Source organism: Amblyomma maculatum, chromosome 10, assembly GCF_055883805.1.
Source record: "Amblyomma maculatum isolate TAMU_Amacu chromosome 10, ASM5588380v1, whole genome shotgun sequence".
NCBI lineage: Eukaryota > Metazoa > Arthropoda > Arachnida > Ixodida > Ixodidae > Amblyomma > Amblyomma maculatum.
The window spans coordinates 83,433,487-83,457,332 of NC_139353.1; the positions used below are offsets into that span (position 1 = coordinate 83,433,487).

The following is a 23,846-nucleotide window of genomic DNA, read 5'->3' on the forward strand; positions in this document are numbered from 1 at the left end:
GCTTTTCGCTTCAAAATTCATTTTTGGATGGCCGCGAGGTGGCCCTACACAAGCCACTGCGCTAATTATTGAGGGACTTTACATTGCGCTAGGGTGCCTCGATGCTTTTCACCTCCAGCGGAGGCGAACGGCATCGAGGCGCACTACATTGCGTTTGACGCGTTAGCTTCCGGACTCATGTGAAGTACCCGGTACTCCCCTCATTGGGCTGGGACAGGTAGGTCTCCGCCACATGCGGCGGGGACTGGCCTGCCACAGAATTTTTGTCTGTTGTGGGCCGTCGGCCCCGCCGGGGTGGTGCAGTGGTAAGACGCCCGACTACTGTCCGGAGTTCCCGGGTTCGAACCCGACCCCGGCGGCTGCGTTTCGATGGAGGCGAAACGAAGTGGCGTCCGTGTGCTGTGCGATGTCAGCGTTGTTGTTGTTGTGGCTGTAGGAAGAAGGAAAAGAAAATGCACGGGCCTGCTACTGGCTCTGTAGCTGAGCCACCTCCGCTGCCCGATTTATTTATAGGGAGGGAAAGGCACGGTAACTGTCTCACTTGTTTTCTGTGGACACCGCAACCGCGCCGTAAGGGAAGGGAGGAAGATGGGAGTGAAAGTGGAAAGAGAGAAAGAGGAGCCGTAGTGGAGGGCTACGGAGTAATTTCGACCACCTGGGGATTTTTAACGTGCGCTGACATCGCACAGCACACGGACTCCTCTTCGTTTCGCCTCCATCGAAAACACAGCCGCCGAGGTCGGGTTCGAACCCGGGAATTCCGGACAGTAGTCGGGCGTCTTACCACTGTGCCACCCCGGCGGGGCCACCTCCGCTGCCTCGTGCAGACAGGAGAGAGAATAGAAAAGAAAGAAAAGGAAGAGGGAGGAAAGACGCGTGCCGCAACAACAGCCGTCGTCCACCACCAGCGGGGGCGTGTGCAATGACGGCCTACAACAGATAAAAATTAGGTGCCAGGTCAGCCCCCGCCGCAAGCAGCGGTGACCCACCTGCACCAGCCCCATCAGGGCAGAGCCGTTAAAGATCCCCAGGGGGTCGAAATTACTCCGTAGCCCTCCACTAAGGCTCCTCTTTCTCTCTTTCTACTTTCACTCCTACCTTCATCCCTTCCCATACGGCGCGGTTCAGGTGTCCATATAGCGTGACAGATGCTGCGCCTTTCCCTCCCTGTGAACCAATTATTATTATTACTATTATTATTATTGGTATTATTACTATTATTATTATTATTATTATTATTATTATTATTATCATCATCATCATCATCATTATTATTGTGGGCCGTCGTTGCGCCCGCCACCGTTTCGGTTGTGGACGACCGTTGTTGTTGAAAACCTTTATTTCCACCGAGAAGAAGCTCCGTTTCGGACTACCCGGCACGCAGGCCTGATGGAGCCTTACTCAGGAGCCTCGCGAACTAAGGTCTGGTGAATATGCATTGTTGCTTAACGGCCTCAGCCGCCAGGTGGATGGCTTGCTGCTGCTGAGCAGGGTCCTCGCTTCGCAGCAGGGTCTCCCAGGCGTCTCTATATTTTCTTTAGCTCCTGGGCTGTTGTTACATTCCCAAATAATATGATCTAGAGTGCCCCATCTCCCACATGTTATGCAATGTAGGTCCTTGTCATCTTTTGAAATTGTTGAATATACCCAAAAGGGACTAATATGATTGCCCCCTTGTAGTCTCTTGCGGCGCCCGTCTTTCTCTCCCTCTTCCCTTTCTTTCCTCTCTGCTTTCTCTTCTGTCTGCACGAGGCAGCGGAGGTGGCTTAGCTACAGAGCCAGTAGCAAGCCCGTACATTTTCTTTCCCTTCCTACAGCCACCACCACCACCACCCGGACACATGCGTTCGTATAGACTTCTGCCCTAATAAGTCTTTATATAGGAACGGGAAGGCGCAGTATCTGTCACACCTTTATTGTGGACACCTCAACCGAGCTGTACAAGGAGTGAGGAAGGTGATAGGGAAAGCTGAGAGAACGTGGTGCCACTTTGGGGGCTACTTACTAAGTTGACCACTTTAATATGAACTGACACGGCACAACACAGTCCACGTACACCTGTATCCAACAGCTGGCGGCTGCGTTTCGCCTCATTAGAGACGCATCCGCCGGCGTTCGTGTTAGGAACCGAGGGCCCTTGAGGACTCGTATCCGCATGATAATATACGTTAAGCAAAACATTCTAACATGTTACCGAGTTATATTTTTTAGAAATCAGACGACCTTTATTTCGCATAAAATGCCTTGCTATCTAACTTCCATACCACGCATTACTTGATGATTTAATGTGAGCGCTAAGGGTATTTGAACTTCCTGCGCCAGGTGATGTAGCGGCAAGATTTGGCCTTCTTAACCAATGAGAATTTTATTGTCCTAAATTCAATGGCAGCATGACCTGTGCCGGGTTTTATGCGACTCGGGACGTTGACGTTGTCAAATGTTAAGTATATTTAGTGGCCAGCAGTGTGTCATTGACGACGCCCTAACGATCCTTCGCCTCAAGCATGCTGTCATTCCGTCTCAAGTTTGTCTGCTGGTTTACCGTCGTCAGAGGGGTCCTGTCAGAGATTGTCCTCGATGGCATGAATGAAATCATCGTTACACATTTCTTTTCATGGTGTAAAATGATAGTGTGATATTGCATCTCGCACATACCTTTCAGCCTAATCATTTAGAAAGTCATCGCCCTCGATATATCCTCCTTACTTGTAAATGCTGCTGACCCAGGCATCATCCCTTGTCAAAATGGTATAAAGGGTGCGAATCAACCCCGCACAGGAAGCCATTCTCCGGCTCCGGGACGAACTGACGCGGCCTGCTCAGAATGCGAGCCTGATTGGCCTGGGTCAGAACGAGCTACAGAGGACGTGGCGCTTCTTGAAGTCCTGCCTGGACGTAATGGAGGCCTCCATAGACAACGTGGGTACCGTGGTGGACATGATGAACGAGGCTGGCATCCATTGGCCCACACCGTCGCGCGAGGGTGACGTGGACGTCCTTCAGGCCATGGTGTTCCTCGCGACGCAGATGGGATGGCCCAGTATCTTCCAATTCTCCGTCCACGATGACTTCTCCAAAGGCAAGCAGGTACGCTGAAGGCCGGTCATAAAAAATCGTCAAGATATGAAAACCCTACACGTGCACATCTTTCAAATGGGAAGGTTTTGTAATGTGATTACTAATTCCCCGTGGTATAGTGTAGGTTTCCAGAAATAAACTGCTCATCGCCTCTACCTGAGAGCAGCCGAAGTCCGAAGGTTCTTGGAAAACTGTAAAGCTTTCTTGTGCCTGGTTTGGTTATGCATGCATACGGGTGGATGGCGACGTACTCATTATTAAGGGGTCCTCGTGGACACACCGAATTGACATTCTCGATTCAAGTAGCTGATTTATTCAGCCTCCCTCCGCCATCTTGGAATTATCCCCGTTGACGTGCACCATAAAACTGCCTATTAGAAGCTGGAGTCCTGGTTCATATTTTTGTACTTTGTGGACAGGTTTACATCTTTCGGTTGTAACTACATGGCAACCTCGGAGTGGAAGTTAATCGGTAATTTCTCCGTTGTTCTTCAGCATTATAAGAACACTAAGTGACCTATTGCCAAGTGCGCCGTTGGCAGGGATTTCAGAAAAAAATATTCCTTCCGAGTCGCAGATCTCAGCTCAGATCTTCAAGCTTTCAGCTAGATATGCGGGTTACGGCCGAGTTCACCCTCTGGATGCTTCATATTTCGCACCAAGCTGTCCTTCACAGTAATATTCTTAAATGCGGCACGTGGGTAAAATGCTTCTCGTCATCTCTGAACGTCGTTCGGTAGTTCGTGTTATAAGTGGTGCATGGCACTATTCCAGGAGACCGTTAAGCGCGGTGGAACGGCGGCAGGCGATAACTCGAGTAAAACTTGCCGTATGTTTACAGAAGGTACTGAGATGTCTCTCTTGAAAAGAATTAGAGATAATAGTCGATGGAGAATACATGCGTAATTTTTCACAGCGTATGACATTATAATAAGGGAGTAATTACTCAGTGACATCCACCCAAGCGCAGCCATACGACTACCAAGGAAAGTTTTTGAGAAACTTCTTAGTTAAAGAAAAATTCGTCCTGATCTGAGGATCGAACCCGGCACCGCCACCTTTCCGGGGCAATCTCTCTACCGACTGAGCTAACCAGGACGGTTAGCAGAGCAGATGGTAGGGCGAGAGCCAATTTATAACTCGAAGTGGGAATGGAGTTGGTCAAATATTTAGTGGAATCCCAAAAGGTGGAATATATTTGTAATAAGGGAGTAATAAATAAATCAACTCCACCTTGAGGGATTCCGCTAAATATTTGACCAACTGATGACATTGTGTTTTCAGAAGGAACTGAGAGAGGATTGGGTCTAATACTCATGCGTGCTTGTGAAACGTTTTAGTAATTCATTTAATGAGAGGACGCAAGCCGGCGAAGATGATGAACGCCGGCCTCAGATGGTCAGCAGGCGCAGTCCGGGCCGCCGTATGTGCCAGCCACCTCACGAGCACGGCGGGCCAGCCTTTAGCACCCAGACCGACGAGCATCCGAGGAAGAAGGCCTCCCAAGCCTCTTCAGTGGGGTGGGAAGGGGAGGAGTGTGGGAACTAGACTGGCATGCCCACACAATTAGTGATAAAGAACAACGACTCTCTTCACAGTGTGGGTATTCGGGTTTAATATTTGGGGTGTAGCGAGAAGCCTGGGCCGGACACCAGAAAGTGTACTGAAAAAACTGTAAGGGGCAATAACCTCACAGTTTCTCACACAATCTCACTCAATTCACATAAGAAATCACGTACAAGTCGCATATAATTGCATAATTTCTCATAGTTTCTTGTACATTATCATAAATTATGTACGATATTTTATGATAATGATGTGCACCGTATGAGAGTGTATGCGATTAAATGAGATTTTATGAGGTTATTGCCCCTTAGAACTTTTGGTTTTTATGGCCTGTAGCTGTCGGAGAACGCTTTCATTGGCCTTCGACTGCACCTTCTCCGGAGGACGTACCGTTGGTGCCGAGCTTTGCAGTCGTCCATAATTTCTCGGAACCGCACCGGTGGTCGGCCTGGGTTGTCATCGGGGGATCGGAGGGTGGTTGCCCGGAGGATAAGCACGCGGGCAGCAGCGTTTGCCGCTTCGTTCCCTGGTAGTCCCTGAAAGCCATGATAAGTAAAGTCGAGTAGTCAATCTAAAATGCATCACTAGGGACTGGTGCTATATGTGACAGTATATCGTTAGGTAGACAGCGGAACAGCGGGTCGCTAGTACGCATGAATCCTCACCTAGCCGCATCCAGCGCCTTTTCACCGCAGCGTTTCGCGAATGATCCTCATCAACAGCCAGATTATGCAGACGAAGGCCTCTCCCATATTTCTCCGATAAACCCGGTCCTGTGCTAGCTGCATCCAATCGAACCCATGCTAACTTCTTAACCTCATCCGCCCGCCTAACTTTCTGCCGCCCCTTCTACGTTTTCCGTCCCTTGGAATCCAATTTGTTACCCTAAGCGACCATCGGTTGTCTTCTCTATGCACTATATGCCCTGCCAATGCCTAATTCTTCTAGATTTCCACTAGAGTGTCATTAAATCGAGTAATTTCTCTGACCCATCTATATATGCGCGCTAAATACCTCTTAACGTTACACCTACCATTTTTCCTGCCATAGTAATCTATGTTGTCCTCAATTTAAGTATAGCCTTCCCGTTAGCCTCCAGGATTCAGTTCCATAGCTGAGTACACGTAAGATGCAACTGTTGTTTACTTTCCTCTTGATCAATACTGGTATTCTGCTTGTCATATTCTGCGAATTACTTGCCAAATGCGCTTTAGCCTGATCTCATTCTCCTAGAAGAAAGCCACACTATTAACTAACCAGCTATTACCCTATCCCCGTTCCGACAGGTTTACCCTGTTCTAAAATTTGTTATAGTCCTAATTGCATTCACTTCAGAAGTAAGACTTCTCTCAATATTCTGCATGCGGTAAACCGTGATGGGCTACCGGCAGCTATTCTATGCGCATTGTGTCGTCTCCTGTTCCTTTTAGTACTGTGTTTTCGCGCTGCTTTAAGATGAGCTATTCTATCCCCGCAAGGTTGCTAATTCTACCCACCCCTCTGATTTTTTGCCACCCCTTGCTACGCTTTCCATCAGCTGGAATTCAGCCCCTTACATCAAGCTGTTATTGGTTGCCTTGCGTTTGGAGTGCATGCACTATGCACATTTTTTTCTTGGCTTCGCTACATTATTTCCAACTCGCGTTTTCTGCGTAACTCTCTGTACTCTTTCTGTCGTCATGTTAAAATCATCATCATCATCATCATCATCAGCAGCAGCAGCAGCAGCAGCAGCAGCAGCAGCCTGACTATACCCACTGCAGGGCGAAGGCCTCTGCCATATTTCTCTACCTAACCCGGTTCTGTGCTAACTGCATCCACTTGACCCCTGCGAACTTAACGTCATCCGCCCAACTAACTTTCTGCCGCCCCCTGCTACGCTTTCCTTCCCTTGGAATCCAGTTTGTTACCCTCAGCGACCATCGGTTATCCTCTCTTCGCACTACATGTCCTGCCCATGTCCATTTCTTCTTAATTTCCGCTAGAATGTCGGTAACTTGAGTTATTTCTCTGACCCACTCTGCATGCTTCCTATCTCATAATGTTACCCCTACCATTTTTCGTTTCATAGCCCTCTCCGTTGTCCTCAACTTAAGTAGAGTCCAATATATATATATATATATATATATATATATATATATATATATATATATATATATATATATATATATATATGAATCCCGGCCTCGGCGGCAGCTTTTCGATGGAGGCGAAAAGCAAGGCGTCCGTGTGCTGTGCGATGTCAGCGCACGTTAAAGAACCCCAGGTGGTCGAAATTTCCGGAGTCCTCCACTACGGCGTCTCTCATAGCCTGAGTTGCTTTGGGACGTTAAACCCCACAAACCAACCAACCAACCATATATATATATATATATATATATATATATATATATATATATATATATATATATATATATATATATATATATATATATATATATATATATATATATATATATATATATATATATATATATATATATATATATATATATATATATTAAAATAGTGGCTCTTTAATACGGGCATTCTTTACAATATTTCCGCTGCATGCCATAAGGACTACAGATCGATGTGTCCGTGTTTTAGGTGCGACCGAGCCATTTGAGACCTTTAGTTTACCATTTCCGCATACCGCGGCCGTCTTCTGCTACAGCGGGCCGCCAGCACAGCACGCTGCGTGTTCCTGCGTGTGGCGTCCGCAAGAATTCGACAGGAATGTGGCGCCACCTGTCGCCCTTGAGGTTATCTGCGCATGTGTACTGACGCTCACGCAGTACCGGTAGACGATGGTGGTAAGCGGTAGCGCTAAAATAAAAGAATATTATTTTGTCACTGTCGACTTCGCTATACAGAAGGATCATATCTACGCAGGCTTTCGACACCTCCTTGACTTGCATGTTGTCCAGGGCTTGCTGTGCTGCGATTCCCTCCGAGTCGGGCTCAATTCATTCGTCTTTCGGTGCCTGACAAGGTCACAGACATAGCTAAAATACACGGAGATTGGGCATAGCCCGAATGCCTCTTGATACCTACGGAATTTTTGCACATTATAAAACCACCAGCACTCCTCGCAAGGGAAGTCTGTTCTTAATTGGGAAAATATTATTTCACGCTTCTAATTTCTGCACGAATTATTTTCGCCATATAAGTAAAACTGTGGCAGCTTGAAATTGAAACGTATGTTCTTCGTCTGCTTCTCTTAATTGCTAACTGAAGCAGTCGCTCACACTGGAACAATGAGCTCATATGCGCTTAGGACAGGAACAGATTAGGCTTGCGTTAAAAGCGTTGTTGCCGGAAATTTCTCTCCTGAAGCGTGGCACCGGGAGCCACTGAAAAGAGTGGCATGCTTTGCTCTTTTTGTAAGGGATTTTTTTCGTTTGTGCCCTGCTTGAGTAAGTCCTAGTGACCGGGGCACGAACCTACGGTTTCGCTTTTTGCTAATTGCTACAAGGTTTTAAGCTCTTACACACATGTTTGTCTAATGACTGCTTTCTTTTTTGAAGAGCGAATTTCGATGAACAACGAATGAGCCTGCACGTGCCCGAGCTAATTAGCATCGGGTCATGCTGACCATTAGAATGGGCGGATCTGGATCGAAGTGGGGCGAGTAGGGCGAGGCCTCACCCCATATAGCGGCCCGTTCAGGCCTTAAGCACCGAATATAGAGATTTGTATTTTAGCTTTCTTCACACACCGAATGCGTTCAGCACGTCAAACATTGCAATTCGGCAGGGTAATGCTCCTTACATCACCAACACCGCAGTCTCCTCTATTTTCACAGTGTGCATGTTCCTTCCTTCTTGCCTCACGGGATGCACGGGTTCAGGATCGTTGGAGACATTCCCATTTTTGCAATAGGACAGGCCACCTTATGAAACTGAGAGCGATGGTTGTGGACGTTGAACCAATGTGTGTTATTTCCGTTTCTCTGATGCTGTGATGTAGAATTGTTATGTATTTCTCAGAAGCCACACTCGGGTTTTTTAAGCGCTTGTTTCGAGCACAGTTGAAACAGACGCCATGGTTAGGAAGAACAGAAAGACTCAGAAAAAAACAGAGGCTTTGCCTTGTGCGGACTCTGAAAAGCTCAGGATTTCCCTCAAAGCCAGAAGCTTTAAAGCAAAGGCTTATAATGTAGTTAAATCGCACATAGTCGTGGCCGGTCACTTGACTTTGATACCTTGCAATCGTGACAGCATTATTTTCGAACATTTGATTTTACTGAGCAATTTTGTGTAAGAAAGAGGACGCCTCGCTTCCGCGGCTTAGCCATGTTATATGTGATCGTATCATTCGATACCGACCGAGTAGTCATGGGACGAATATGGAGGAGAGAGCGTGGGCGTTGCAAGCTGCGACGTCAATATCCCAGTCGAAAAAAACTACAGAACCATGTCAAAAATGCGACAGGACAGTCTTTAGTTCTATCGTAAACGCCAGATTTCCCTATAGTTCTGTAGTACTTTTCTGCTATGTATGTAGTTTTTCTGTAGTATTCTGTAGTCTGTTGTCTGTAGTTCTGTGGTACTTCTCTGTTGTAACTACAGAAAGCTCTCATGTTACCACAGAAAGCTCTGTTGTCACAACAGGTCTTCTGTCAGAAACCACACAGACATTCTGCCGTAAACCAGACATTTTTCTGTAGTTTTTTTCTGACTGGGAGGGCCATTTCCTCCACTCTCGTCCCTTCGGTTTCCGCCATGTATTGCACTTTAAGGCAAGGCTCTAAGAAAACTTTCATACGAATTTATTCGTTTCATATATTACTATCTTAAAGTGCATTTCCGAGGGCTGAACCACGTACAAGCGCGATTCCCGTGCTCACAGATTAGGGTGAACCCGTCCAAGCCAACCAAGAACCTCCTGGCGCAACGTCGACGGCGGGTGCGGAACATGACCACCTACGGCCAGTTCTTCGAAATGCTTGTGCGCAACTTCCGGCGGGACTCCAACTCCACCAGCGAGCTCACTTTCGACGAGATGCTGACCATCGAGGAGAGCCACTTGGATTTCGACGCCTTCAGTATCCCTGGCGGAGAACTGGTGCGAGTCTGGCGCGATTGTAGGCACATACGTCCAGAAACACTAAGATTTGATAAGCCTTAAGTGTGTGTCGGTTTTAAAGCATTCTACATCGCGCCTCTAATTGTGCAACGCGCTTTCTTCGAGAACCCGAAATGGGAGCTCTTGACAAATCGGCCATCAGGTGGTCGCATCCCTACTGAAAAACCAAAAGTTCTACGGGGCAATAACCTCATAAAATCTCATCTAATCTCATAGACTCTTATGCGGTTAACATCATTATCATAAAATGTTGTACATAATTTATGATAATGTGCAAGAAACTATGAGACCTTATGCAATTATATGCGACTTGTATTTGATTTCGTATGTGAATTAGATTGAGTGAAATTATGAGGTTATCGCCTTATACATTTTTTTTCAGTAAGGATGTCATCGCACAATTTTAAGAGCAATCAGCGCGCTCCAAAGTCAGCTGCCAAAGCCATGCCCGTGATGTTTCGCTAACAACGTCAACACCGAAAACGCCGACGCCTGACTTTCTGGAGAAAACGGGGCATTCCGCTGTCGACAGACGACAGCGGAATGCCCCGTTTTCTCTAGAAAGTCAGGTGTCGGCGTTTTCGGTGTTGAGGTTGTTACCGAAAAATAACGGCATGGCTATGGCAACTGATTTTGGAGCACGCTGATTGCTCTTAAAGTTGTGCGATAACATGCGACCACGTGATGGCCGATTTGTCAGGAGCTCCCATTTCAAGTTCTCAATGTAAGCGCGTTGCACAATTAGAGGCGCGATGTAGAATGCTTCTTCTAGCTAAACCACGGAATCCTCGCAGTTCAAATTTCGCACAGAAATGGCATTTTGTCGTTAGTATTTTTATTATCAAAATTGTCCGAGGTACTTGCCTCCTTCAATCAAAAGAAGTCGGATATGTTATTACTATATGCGGCGGCGACTATAGCAAAATCAACCATCGCCCCAACGCAAATACCAGAGGCACCATCTTGTGCTGCCGCTACCTGCGAGAGACCGCACAAGTCTCGGTACGGAATCATTGGACACCTGGACATCAGGCACAAGAAAGCGGAAACAGAACGGCCCACGAGGCCGCTGGCGTGCAGCTAGAAGACCGCTGCATAGCCTTGATGTGGGCCCGTCCAACTCGGACCACCCTTACTCTTCTCCCGTCTCCTTCATCATACCGGACTCTGTCATCACGCGGCTTAAACATAAGAGAAGGGTTTTGTTGCGGGACCTTATCTCCGATATTACTCCTCCGATCCCTTCCGGCCTTTCTCGTCCTGCCCAAGTTCTAACTCACAAGGTGCGAGCCGGTGCAGAGTACATACCGGACATCCTGAATCAATGGCTCCGAACCAAAATCAGCTGCCCCAGCTGCCCTGCTGACTACGTTGACCTGCAGTAATTGATCTGGACCTGGGCACGACTGGCCTCCACGCCCGCTACACATCTGCTCACCACATTCAGTCTTACGAAGACTGGACAGCCCCCGATACCAACGCCAAGCGCAAGCTTAGTGCCCTGCTAGACTTCATGTCGGAGTCTGGCGCCCTCAACCTCACCTAACCCACCCCCTTCCCCTCTAGGCCTCAGGTCATCCTCATGAATAAAGGTTTATGAATGAATGAATGAGAGGCGACGGAAGGTTGTTGCACAAGATGGCGCCACCGTTGTTGTCGTTGGGGCAATGGTTTCTTTTGGTTCGCTGCCACCGTATACGGTAAGAACGTCCGACTTCTTTTCATTGAATAAGTCTAGTAACCCAAGCAAATTTGGTATTACAAAATATTAACGACAAAATGTCATTTCTGTGCGAAATTCGAACTACTATGATTCCACGGTTTAGTTAGGAGAGCATTCTACAGCGCGCCTTTAATATTGCAACACACTTTAGGAGCGCGAATGGAATCAAACCCTCGAGGACCCTTGCATTTCGAGTAACAGATGCTACCCTATAGGCCATGGAGGCACGTTTGTTTCATATCGATGTCGGGTTGTTTTTTATGTAATTCGACTGTACGCTTGAGGCTAATGTGAGATAAATAGAGCACAAATTAAGGGATAACTGATTACGAGAGTAAAGAAAAGTGAATAGACGCCGTCGAACGGTATCATTAACGCTTCAAGCATAGCTCGTGTTCCTAAAGTTTCTAAAATATTGATGAGTTTTCTTATATCAATCTGTTGATAAATTGCTAATAAAACAGGAATTTCTTGTTTCGTGCATTTTGGTCTTGGGTTCAGATTTGAACGTTTCTGGAAGAGCACTCTATCCAAAAAGAGTGTGGTCCAAATAATCTTTTCGATATGCTCCAAATAAATGTGTTTTGCTTTCTCCAATTTTGCAATAACCCGCTGCGGTGGGTCATTGGTTAGGGTTTTCCAAAAGCTGAACCCAAGGACGCGGCATCAGATCCCAGCCGCGGAAGCCGCTTTTCGATGGAGGTGAAAAGCAATGCCTCCGTGTGCTGTGCGATGTCAGTGCACATTAAAGAACCCCAAGTGGTCGCAATTTTCGGAGCCCGATCCTCTGCGGTCTTCCTCATAGCCCGAGTCGCTTTAGGACGTTCAACCCAATAAAACAAACCAAATCATTTTCACGTGGTTCTTATTTGCTTACCGTGCTTGCCGACTGCCTTTCCATTGCACTACCGGTAGGTGTACGAGGGTCTGCTCAGGCAAGCGGTTCACGACAGTTTCTCTGCAGCTCCTCTGCTACTATAATTTTGGGGACAGGAATAAATTATTTTAATAGTTTATGATATATAATAAACTTCCGCTGCTCTGTCTGAAGGTTTTGCATTTCCATTTCTTGTATTGGTCTAATGAGGTGTATGTACTATCCGCATTATGCCATGGATGCCTTCGGTAGCAGTTTACACACTTTAGGCAAAACATTCAACCAAGCTTTGAACAATGTAAATTTTACTAACAGCTCATCAACACTGATGACGTTATTGCAGTGCTGAAACCCATCGAAAGAGCACGCTAAAACACCTACATTACCTAGCAAATTGGAAATGTGTTCACAAAAGTCGCCAAGCTCAAATGGAACGGGTTTTTTATAAGACAGCTTTCCCAACTTGACAGTAGTAAACGAGCTGTCAGATTCAGAATAGCTCGTGCGCATTGCGAAAAAGATCACAGAACCTTCCTTCATCTGTTTCATTTCAAATTTTTACGTTACTATTATTACAAACCCGAAGATAGTCCACCTACCCTTGTAGTAATCTTTCTACACCCCTCCATACGCCCTGAGCGTACTCCATGGTGCTTTTGCTTCATTAAAATAGTATATTTATAGCCAAGTATCGAGAATGAGTGAGGATCAGTAAACGGAGTTCAGAGTGCCGGATCTTACCCTCTCTTTTTTTTTTTTTTTTTTTTTTTTTTTTACAATGGATCCCTCAGGTGTCCTTCGAGGACAATAGCAATGCAGCAATCGTGAACGCAACCAGGCTCATCAGGCGGGCGCTGGCAAGTTATCGTCACTGGAGAACGCTCGGCGTCGTCTGGGTCAGCTTCCTTACAAACAGTCGCGAAGTGGTCCGGGCTCTGCTGAACAGCAGCATACACGCTCCCCGCGAGATGGAGCTCATCCTCGGCTGGCATGTTGTGCAGCACGTGGCACCTGTCACCAACCGCGAGCTGGCCACGGCTTACCACAGCCTCGGCTTGGGCACCACCGATGTGGCAGAGACTCACAAGGTTGGTGCTGCATGTGGATTGTGTTGGCTAGAAAGTGGCTTGTGAAAGCGACAGCGGTGAAGGTCCCAACGGAGGAGGCGGCTATCGCCATGGCGATGGTCAACACCAAAGCGGTTACCATAATTAGCGACTCTGCTATAAAAATTTTGCGAGGGGCATGATCTCCAAAGAGACAGAGCGAATTTTAAATAAAGACCGGCACCAAAAAGAGGTGGAATTAATATGGGTGCCGGCACACTCGGGGAACAAAGGAAACGAGTTGGCTCACAGTATAGCTCGAGGTTATGTCAGCCGAGTAGTGAGCCACGTTGATTCCCCCAATTTCTTGAGAGATGCACTAATCTCATTTCATGACTACACTAATCACTTTAAACTAGAAAGGCGTATATATCCTCCACCAGGCAAGAAACTAGACAAAAGGCAAGAAGTAATCTGGCGTCGGCTCCAGACGCGTGCCTTCTTCAGCCCTTCTAAATTAGCGCACGTGTACCCAGCACAATACAATCCAAATTGTAAACACTGCGGCGAAATAACAGGATATGATCACATATTATGGAGCTGCAAAAAAGCGCCGCCACCAGCGGACCTAGTACCAGTCCCTTCTTTAGAGCGGTGGGAGGCTATATTGGCCAGCTCAGACCCGTTAACGCAAGTTCGGGCTACTGAGTGGGCTCAAAAGGTCGCCGAGAGCAACAGTCTTGAGGCCATCTAAGTGTAACACCCACAAATCGCTCATTGCTGACAATAATTGTTTTGCAATCCAATCCAATCCCATTACTCAAATCATCCGTCGTCCGCGTTGTGAGAGCAAACTCACGGGCATGGCACTGACAGCTGGTAGCTGACGGTGGCCGTGGACGAGCGCTGATTCTTCGATGTATTCACATCAAGCAGGACTAACGATGCCTTAGTTGCAGCGTTAATAAGTAGTCAGGTTGCAAAGAGCTCTCTCTTCGGAAAAGCTGCAATCCGAAGCGGTGCAATAGGGTGTCCCTGGCAACCACTGTATAGTTAATAGAGAACAAACACTGTATCAAAACTGTTCCTTTCTTTGAAATCATTTGACAGTTATGCAAAAGTGGTTAGTATATAAACCTGTAGTGTTTGTATAACGTATTTTGGTGCGGACGGCTTTATTTATTGTAACAAAGTATTTCGCTCCCGTAACAGTCCCTGCCCGCGCTGGCTGGCTGGAATCGTGCGTGATGTCTCCAGTTTCGTGGCAACCAGCTCGTAACGCACCATGGCGACATCGGTTTCAGGTGTCGTGCTTGGTAGCTCAGAGATGGCGGCATTTAAACGTTCATGAAATCGACAGAAGGCCGAAAACGTCGAGAAAAAGACCTCCTTTTTGCAGCACATACTGGTTGCACGTAATTACGTCGAACACGAAAGATGAAAACGACGCAACATTTTTCTTTTTCATCCGCATTCTCTGGTCAATAGCAAGTTCTGGAGCATTTTCTGGAATGCCTACTACAGAATACAGAGCGAGGTCTGAGGAATCTCTCCTACAGTACTGATGCATCCCGGAGCCCAAACAATTAGAACGGAAATGCTGGCTCTCCGGATGTTCAGGCGAGATCATTGTGCCATGCCGTATATGGGCAATGACACTTTTATGGATGAAGGTCCTCCGCTCAGTTCCTATTTCCAACCAAATTCGCCATTTTGTTTCAGCTCCATTGCTTTCCTTTGATTAGAGGAACCTCCCTCGAATATTTTGTAGTCCTCCGAAATTATTCACTTGTTTTTTATTTTACTGTTTCAATTTTGACTTGTCTCTCATTGGCAACGGCACAACGGCACAACACCCACAACGCTATTGTGTTTAAAAGCGCGAGCGGTACTCTACCTCTGTTAATGAATACCTCCGGCTGTGGAACTGAGAAACCAAAGCAGAACAATTCTATACCATAATACTTCCATATAGCGGTGCTGTTTCCATAGAGTTAAATTAACTCCTATACACCAACCACATCAACTCAGTGCAACTTCATATGGACACGGCGATGGCCGCCGCACCCCCTAGGCGATGTGTAATTATTGCATGTAATTATTTGTAACTGTAAATATTGTAATGAATTGTAAATGTAATTAACCAGGCGAGTTGAAGTAGTTCACCTTGAGGATCAGCATGCAAAAAACGAAGGACCAACAAAAGAAATGGCAATGAAAGCCCTAATCAGTGATCACCCCTTTAGTTGGACTTTGTATTGCGCTAGTCCTGATTAAGAGCACTGAGGTAGATTTAAACAACCAAATAAAACCGCCAATATCTATCATATATGCCACCAACCATTTTTGTCGATAGCAGCGCTGGCGATGGCAACACCACTGCTAACATACAGCGTTGTTGTCGGCTGCGTGAACTTTTTCGAAAGCATTATTTTAAATCAGAAAAAAAAAGAAAGATTATACAACGAAGTTAACTCTCAGTTATTCAAGGAGCTAAAATTAGGCTGCTTTAAGAGCCCCAACCACGACATGAAGTATGCATTATCACTCTAGGTCGCCCTGAGACTTACTCTGTTGCAGTGACAAGAGAAAGCGGCCTGGCGCCACCGTCCATTCAGACCTGACATTCTTGTACCGTTTTAAACATTAGCCCTTGCATACACTTCGTTTTAAAAGCTACGAAAATATGCCACTATGTTGTAGCGAAAGCCACACCAGGTTAGCAATAGCGAGGTTTACCGAGCTATAGTGACCGAGCCTGTCCAAGACCGCAACTGCGCATGCCCCGTAACCATGGCAACCAGCTGCGCCATTCCACTGATGTTCGGCCGCTGCGCCGACTAATGACGTCATGTTCCTGGTTATGCAGCCTCACTGCGCATGCACAAACCGTTGGTGGGTCACCCAGTCGCTCGTCATATCCGAGATGCTCGCCAAAGAGAGGACGAGGAGGCCAGCATGAAGAAAGCGGTAGTTGCCGCACTGCGCATGACCGCGGGCACCGCGGACAGCTGACCGATTTGAGCAGTAAAGCGTCTGCCGACATCGAAAGTGTGTTCTGCATAGAACACCGCTGAACTTTGTGGGGTTGTAATAGGGGGATAAATGCGTTTTCCCCGCTTAGTCGCGGCTGACAATCCCAACCGCGCCGACCCACCAGTGATCGCGTGCGCTACCGAGCGCACGCCGACCACTGCAAGCCGTGCTTTTGGGAACAAAGGAACAACACGTGCTGCCAACAAACAGGCATTTATTGATGCAATAACAACAACGCCAGCTAGCCATAAAACACACTAATGAATACAGGTCGTCTGACTCACCAGCAAGGCTACAGGCGAAGGTTCGCTCACGCTAGGGCAGGGGATAAACTCCGAGGCCGGACAAGCGGGATACGTCCCGCGAGGCTTCACCTCGCCGGTAACTGCGGAGTGCCTCGAGGAGACGTTCGCTCGCGTCCAGGTCCCGATGCAGAAAAGTTTGCTTTGTCCGTGGTGACACGATCAGGGGTGGCGCTTGTGCTGCCGCGACGCTGGCGCCATTTCGCGATAGCTAGAGTAACTACCGCGGGGGAAAGCCGACTTCAAAGGGGACGATGGGAGATCGTTCCCCACATCCCCCAACCTCATGGAGATGTATTCATGAACTTGCACTTGAGGCAGGAGCTTTCAGGAGAGGTAGCACCAACGACGTCCTCGCAGACTTCCGCGGTGCGCCGACGGTAGCGTGAAGGTCTCCGCAGGGTAGCTGGCACATCACGTAGGCTGTAGTGTCTGCAGTTCGGTATGCAGCGGGGCCTGGCCGAAAACTGCAGCCTGAAGTCCGCAGAAGCAGCGCCAGAGAGAGTGCCGAGTCAGAAACTGGTACGGCACAACACCAGGAATCGTGGGAAGTGGACCACGTGTCCACAAGGCCCGCGAGTCCGGCTGAAAGCTACAGGCCAGGATAGCCGCAGCCACATGTGACTGCTGACTGGTCTCGCCACAGCTGCCCCGGGTGGATGTGCCGAACAGGATACAGGCAGCTCCGTCGCAGCAGGCGGTAGCGAGACGATTTGCAGAGGCCAGTAAGCCTGGGTGGCTCCGGTGAACCTGCATAACTTCCAGAACGCTCTCCACATGCCTATAAAGAAAGTCATGGGAGGAAGCACCGGCGTCCATACGGGCATCGTGGCTCCGTACTCGCTAGCAAAACGTGTCATGCAGCTGTAAAATGCAAAGTTCAAATGAACAAAGCCCTTTCTTGGGTTGAACGAGACTGCTCAATTCGTGCGAGGATAAAAAAAGTGGGCAGTAATGTACTACCGCTTTACAACACCACGGTCCTGGCGGTCCTTTCATCTAGCATGGTGCAGGCAGCTACGAAAGCCTTAGGCCTAGCGACCACTATGACAAAGACCTTCAAAAACAAAGAAGAAAACAACCCGGAAAAGGGTTACGCGCACACACCCGCGAGGAGACATCAGCACAGTGGGTTGGTCTTACTCCGCTCACCACACGAAGCGGATTTGCGATCGGCGCCCACCGTCCCGGACGGTGTCGGAACGCCCGGTGCCGAGCTGCAATACCAGCAAGCTGATCGTGGCACCCGTGGCCCCATGCCACTCGGCTCCCAGAGCCCGCGACTCCCGAAGTCGCAAGAGACAGATGAGAAAATATGTACAGTAAGCTCGGACCACCCACGCGGCTTCCAGACTTGGAGACTACGCGGGCGCTAGGCCGCGCGCTCCCTCGATGTGGTTTTCAAAGTGAAGAAACTTCTCCAAAGGGCACAAAAAATGCCCTGAGCATGTCCAAAAGTTCGAACATGCTGCAGCAAAATTCACATCGCACTTAAGAAAGCATGCCGCAGGGTCTAGCGATCAAAATTCACTCTAGGCCTAGCACTTGTCATGTCCGGACAAAGAACGTCCCTTGCCACGAACAAACAGTCGTCCAGTGTTCCAAGAGCGGCCCCACGTTGGGCGCCAGATGTGAGGTTGTAATAGGGGGATAAATGCGTTTTCCCCGCTTAATCGCGGCTGACAGTCCAAACCGCCTACCTCACCCAGTGATCGCGTGCGCTATCGAGCGCCCTCCGACCACTGCGGGCCGTGCTCTTGGGAACAAAGGGACAACACGTGCTGACAACAAGCAGGCATTTATTGCTGTAATAACAACAACGCCAGTTAGCAATAAAACACACTAATGAATACAGGTCGTCTGACTCACCAGCAAGGCTACAGGCGAATGTTCGCCCACGCTAGGGCAGGGGATAAGCTCCGAGACCGGACAAGACGGGCAAGCGGGATAAGCGCCGCGAGGCTTCACCTCGCCGGTGACTGCGGAGTGCCGCGAGGAGACGTACGCTCGCGTCCAGGTGCCGATGTCGAAAAGTTGGCTTTGTCCGTGCTGACAAGATCAGGGGTGGCGCTTGTGCTGCCGCGACGCTGGCGCAATCTCTCGATATTTAATGTCAACCACCAATGCTGGCGTCATTCCACGATAGCTAGAGTAACTACCACGGAAGAAAGCCAACTTTAAAGGGGACGATGGGAGATCGTTCCCCACAACTTTGGTGAGTTCAGCTGAACGCAGGTTATGTTAGATGCACCGCTCAGACACCCAAAGCCAGAGCTTTCGCTCCACATTCGGTTCTGCAGTTTTCAACCACTCTAATGTTTTTTCTAATCGAAATTTTTTCATCGCATCTCATATAGTATGAAGCATTGCTGTCTGATAATCTCTGGTGAGGATTAAAGTATAGTTTCCAAGCCTATAGTGCTACTGAATATTTCCACTGGTGAGCCTTCCTTCAGTGCAGCGAGGCCTCATACAATAGAGTGCACAACAGTGACACATTACCTGACGGCAACCCTTAGATAAATTGTAGAACCACTAATTTGGCCCTATACTAAGCAGCTCTTCTTTGTAACGCTTCCACTTAGTTATACAGCTTCGCAATTAGACGCGCAAAATCGGGTATGCTTATTATATTCTTGCTCGCGGCGAAAAATGCGTTAGTAATCATTTCGTTGCATTAACTGGCAAGAAAATAGGATATTTTGCATTCCATGTGACACCTATTCTATCTTTTGATAATCAGCGCTTTCGTTGTCAGTCACGCTTTTATCGTGCTGTTCCAGTACTATGAATGTATACCAGCTCGCCCAAATTTCTGATCTATGTACTAATATCGAATCTAATGGAAATATTACTTATTGGCAAGATTGCATAATACTTATATGCCCTGCCGGGGTGGTGCAATGGTTAGAGCGCTCGACTACTTTGCCCAAAGATGCGGGATCCAAACCCGTCCTCGGCGGCCGCTTTTCGGTTTAAGCGAAAAACAAGGCGCCCGTGTGCTGTGCGATGTCAGTGCACGTTAAAGACCGCCAGGTGGTTGAAATATCCAGAGTCCTCCACTACGGCCTCTCTTAAATCCTGAGTTTCTTCGAGACATTACACCCCATAAACCAAACCAAACCAATGCCAGCACGTCAATACTGTTGCGTCAGTTGCTAGGGATATACTTAAGCGTCCCTTTACTTTCATTACCCTGCTAACTTATCTTTCCTCCAGAACAGAGACGTAACCGCCGTGTCGCCCAAGCCGACGTTAGTTCTTCGCGACCTCGCAGCGTTTTTGCACAGGGAAGACGGCGAGCTACTTCGGCGTAGTGTCCCTCTCGATCTTCGTGCGGGAGCGGTTCACGGAGCCCGTGCGCCGGGATATCGAGGTCATGGCGCGCAACATCCGGCGCACCTACTTCTCCACCCTAGCGGCGAGCACGTACAACTGGGCCTCTCTGAATGCCACGCTAGTCTACTTGGTGCGGTCGCAGTCGCGGCACGCCTCAGAGGTAAGGAGGGAAGGCGATCCTCTCCACGGCTGCTTTAGTCAAGGAAACTTCAGGCTGTTCGAAAGGCTTAATATCGTTTTAAGAACACTGCTGTACGCCATCCCTAGTGCAAAAAAAAAAAAAAAAAATACCGTATGAGTCACAATAACCTCATACAGATTTCTCATACTAAACTCATACAAATATCATTAATTCTGAAATATTTATGATGAATGAGTTTAGTATGAGATTGGTATGAGATTAGTACGAGTTTAGTATGACAATTTGTATGAGGTTATTGTGACCCATAGTGTTTTTTCCCTAGGGATTATACATACATACATACATATATATATATATATATATGGAATGGAAAACAATCGGGGTTGTTTTGAGAGACAGGAAAGCAAGGTCAGGGAACAGTTGCGAATTATTTTCCTATTTGATGTCGGAGCACAATGAGCACAGACGAAATTAGGAAGCTTTCGAAGCACATACAATGACCTTAGCTCGCGCTAGACAGTGTACATCAGTGCGATAGGCATTGATACGATGCGGACGTATCTATATAGGCTGATATGACAGAAATGCTTTAAACGCAGCCTACATTCTCATAGTCACAGAAGCCAAATGAGTGGCAACATTATTGTAGCATTTAAGCGATCTTTGATCCACTTCAGCTGCTGCAAGGTTTTAAACCATCTGCAGCTTCTGAAAAAGTGCTTCTGTCGTCCTGAAGAAACGGTTCCAAATTACGTGGTGGTATTACTTTAAGACCGTGCTAAGCGGGTGCTGCTTCATACGCAAAAGGGACAATTCTGTAGCTTGCTGAGCAGATTTGTGTGAGTGTTAACCTAATATCCCCCTGCATCCAAATATCGTCACATTTTTTTCCAGCCACCACTTTCCATGTAAGCATCTGTCAAGCCTGCTGCCTGCGTACACTGATCCTATTATATTCTAGCATTCGCTCCGATTTGCTTTCGCATCGCCCCTTGACTGTGCGACGTTAAACCCCACAAACCAACCAACCATCAACAAAGCATGCTTATAAGTATAGCTCTCTGGCCTTCCACAGTTTATTTGGTCGTTTTGTGCTCAGTAAAAGATAGGGTGAAAGCAGTCATCCGAGTTTTACATTTTATTCTGATCACCTTTTCTCATTCGTCCTCTCTTGACTTGCGCCTCATTCACCGATGTCCCGCTTGCCAAAATTGTCTCTTGCACGATTGCTGCCACCAATTTTTTAACAGCGCTCCCCGTTGAGCAGTTCTGCAGCAACAGTCTGATCTGCAACCACGGAATGTAGGTGGCTGAGAGGGTTTCACGAACCTGCTTTGCGGTCACAGGTTGGTTGTGACGCACCTATCTCCTGTGTATCCTGTTAATGACTGCAGTAGCCGTCACAGGTACTTTTAACCACCTTGCCACTTCGATGTGTGAAAAGAGGGTCTGAACAAGCTGTTAACACAACTGACGTCAAGCACACTGCCGTCATATTTCCTTTTCGCACAGCGAACGCCGCTATTCTACAGATAACACCCGCACAAATGCACATAAGCCACTCATTGTAGTTCGGTATAGGACTGGCATAAATATTGGTCATTTGATGAGCAGGTCGCCGCAAAGGTATCTAGATTCGTTTTCTTCAGTTCACCTTATTTCAAACTATACCCTCCAAACTTTTGATGACACGAAGACATCAAAGTGATTCAGCTATTAAAGACTTTCGAGCTCACCATCCCATCATATTACGATTGCTTGGCGAGGAGTGAGAAGAACCTGTTAGGTAAATGGTAGTTACTTGTAATTCGCTGGCTTTGGACACTTTTTTATGTACAACGTCGTCGTTGTACATAAACTCTTACGAACATTAAAAAGTGTTAGGAGTCATATCCAATAAAGTCTGAAGCAGCAGCTGGGCGCACGCAGCTCGTGCAAGGCATCGGGGACATCCTCACGAACGTCGTTCAAAACTGGCGGATCGTGAATAGGGCGTACGCCACCATCGGAGACAAGCTGTCCTGGCTTCTGGGCAAAGAACTCATGGAGACCGGGTTGTACCCCTTCGTGACAGGGAACGACACGGCCATACTACCAACGGGCATCACCTTTCCCTACTACCTTCCGGATGTGCCTGCCTACCTAAGGTGCGCGTATATTACAACTGGTGTCGCGTGATAGCGCCTTGTTTAAATGGCTTTCCTGGCCACCATCTGAAATATTGTTACTTTTACTGGAGTTTTAAAACTCCAGTAAAATAGTTTTTAAATAGCCGAACGGGATAATATCGACATCCAAAGTGATCATGTGGTACCTCATTTTCGGTCACGTGGTACCTCACATCCGGCAATTTGACCTGTGGGCACATCGAAATTGGGACATAGCTATGTCGACGCCGGATCGGAAGTGAGTTTGTGCGTTTGTGCCGTCATAAAACCTACACGGATGTGTTCGGACACGAAAGAGCCGAATAAACAAAATGATCAGAGAGTGTTTAAAGTGTGAGTGTGCTAATTAATCAAGTGAAGTATAATTAAAGCATACATAACGGCCGGGAAAGGGGCGTCCAAAATACGTAACGAGTGTGTGACGTACAAAAGACGCGGTTGCTGTAGTAGATGCCGCCGTGTTGGTTTTCATGCCGCAGCCTAGCAACGCGTGACGTGCTTACGCATTCCTGGTACGGGTGGCAGTGATCTCAAACTTTTTTTTCTTCTAATAGATACAATTACTTTTTCAATACACACGCGTATCTGCCACTTTAAGGACCCAGTCAATCACGACTAACTTCTACATGTCCCCACTAAGGGCGGATCTAATTTCATCTGTAGCAAGCAATTTCAAGTAGAGAACCGGCACAGAACAAGGCAGAGCCGCTTAGGTTAGGTGCGCACATATTTTTCCTCACTGAAATTCGGTTGTGCGCGAATAGGTATGGGACGTTCGCCACATCCCTGGCTCGCGTCACCGCCAGGATGTTCTGGCAGCTTACGCCCAAGGCGGCGGCCGAATTCCAGAAGTGCTGCTCCCACTCCTCCGGATGGAATCCACCCCCCGAGATCATGAGGAGGGCAAGCGGCATCGAAGCCGCTGGCATCATTTACGCCACCGCGACCAAGAGCAGCGGTTCTGGAGGTGACGCGTCATCCCTGCATCCTGAGGGGGAGCCTCCACTGCCGGGCCTAGAGCAGCTATCGCCGCGGCAGCTTTTCTATGTATCCTCCTGCTACCTGTTCTGCACTGGCAGCAAGCAAATCTCCGATGAGTGCAACGAAGCGCTGCGTTGGAGCGCCGCCTTTGCGGAGGCATTCAAGTGCGCCCCCGGAAGCCGGGTGGTGAACAAGGACCGTTGCAGCATGTTCTCTGTCCACCGGACACCGGCCACGGTGCCACCGAAGAGGCTGTGACCCCGCGCACACCTGAGTGGTTCTGTGCAGTTGAGAGCAATATAAATAGGGTCACTTTGCAGCCACGGACACTAAGTTTACCAAGAAAAATTTATATTCGAAGAAGTTTGCTATGATCGAAGGATTCATATAACACTTGCTCAAGTTTATTCATTGCCAAAGCATTGATAGCAATTACGTTTAATTTAGAATAATGATATCTGTTATTGAGTGCAGCCTGAATGATCTGTTCGTTATGCTCCCACCTACGCGTTCGCGCT

At 47.8% G+C, this 23,846-nt stretch overlaps 1 protein-coding gene across 1 annotated transcript in view; it reads left to right on the forward strand.

Annotated features, from left to right (window-relative positions):
* Window positions 1-23,586, forward strand: part of LOC146176898 (neprilysin-11-like) — a 59,644-nt gene extending 36,058 nt beyond the window's left edge. Inside the window, exons 4-10 of the mRNA XM_084581420.1 lie at window positions 2,779-3,087; window positions 9,478-9,693; window positions 13,106-13,402; window positions 17,345-17,423; window positions 19,989-20,197; window positions 22,109-22,326; window positions 23,112-23,586. Coding sequence (XP_084437546.1) covers window positions 2,779-3,087; window positions 9,478-9,693; window positions 13,106-13,402; window positions 17,345-17,423; window positions 19,989-20,197; window positions 22,109-22,326; window positions 23,112-23,586 — 1,803 coding nt within the window. The remainder of the gene's footprint in view (window positions 1-2,778; window positions 3,088-9,477; window positions 9,694-13,105; window positions 13,403-17,344; window positions 17,424-19,988; window positions 20,198-22,108; window positions 22,327-23,111) is intronic.
* The last annotated feature ends 260 nt before the right edge of the window (window positions 23,587-23,846 follow it).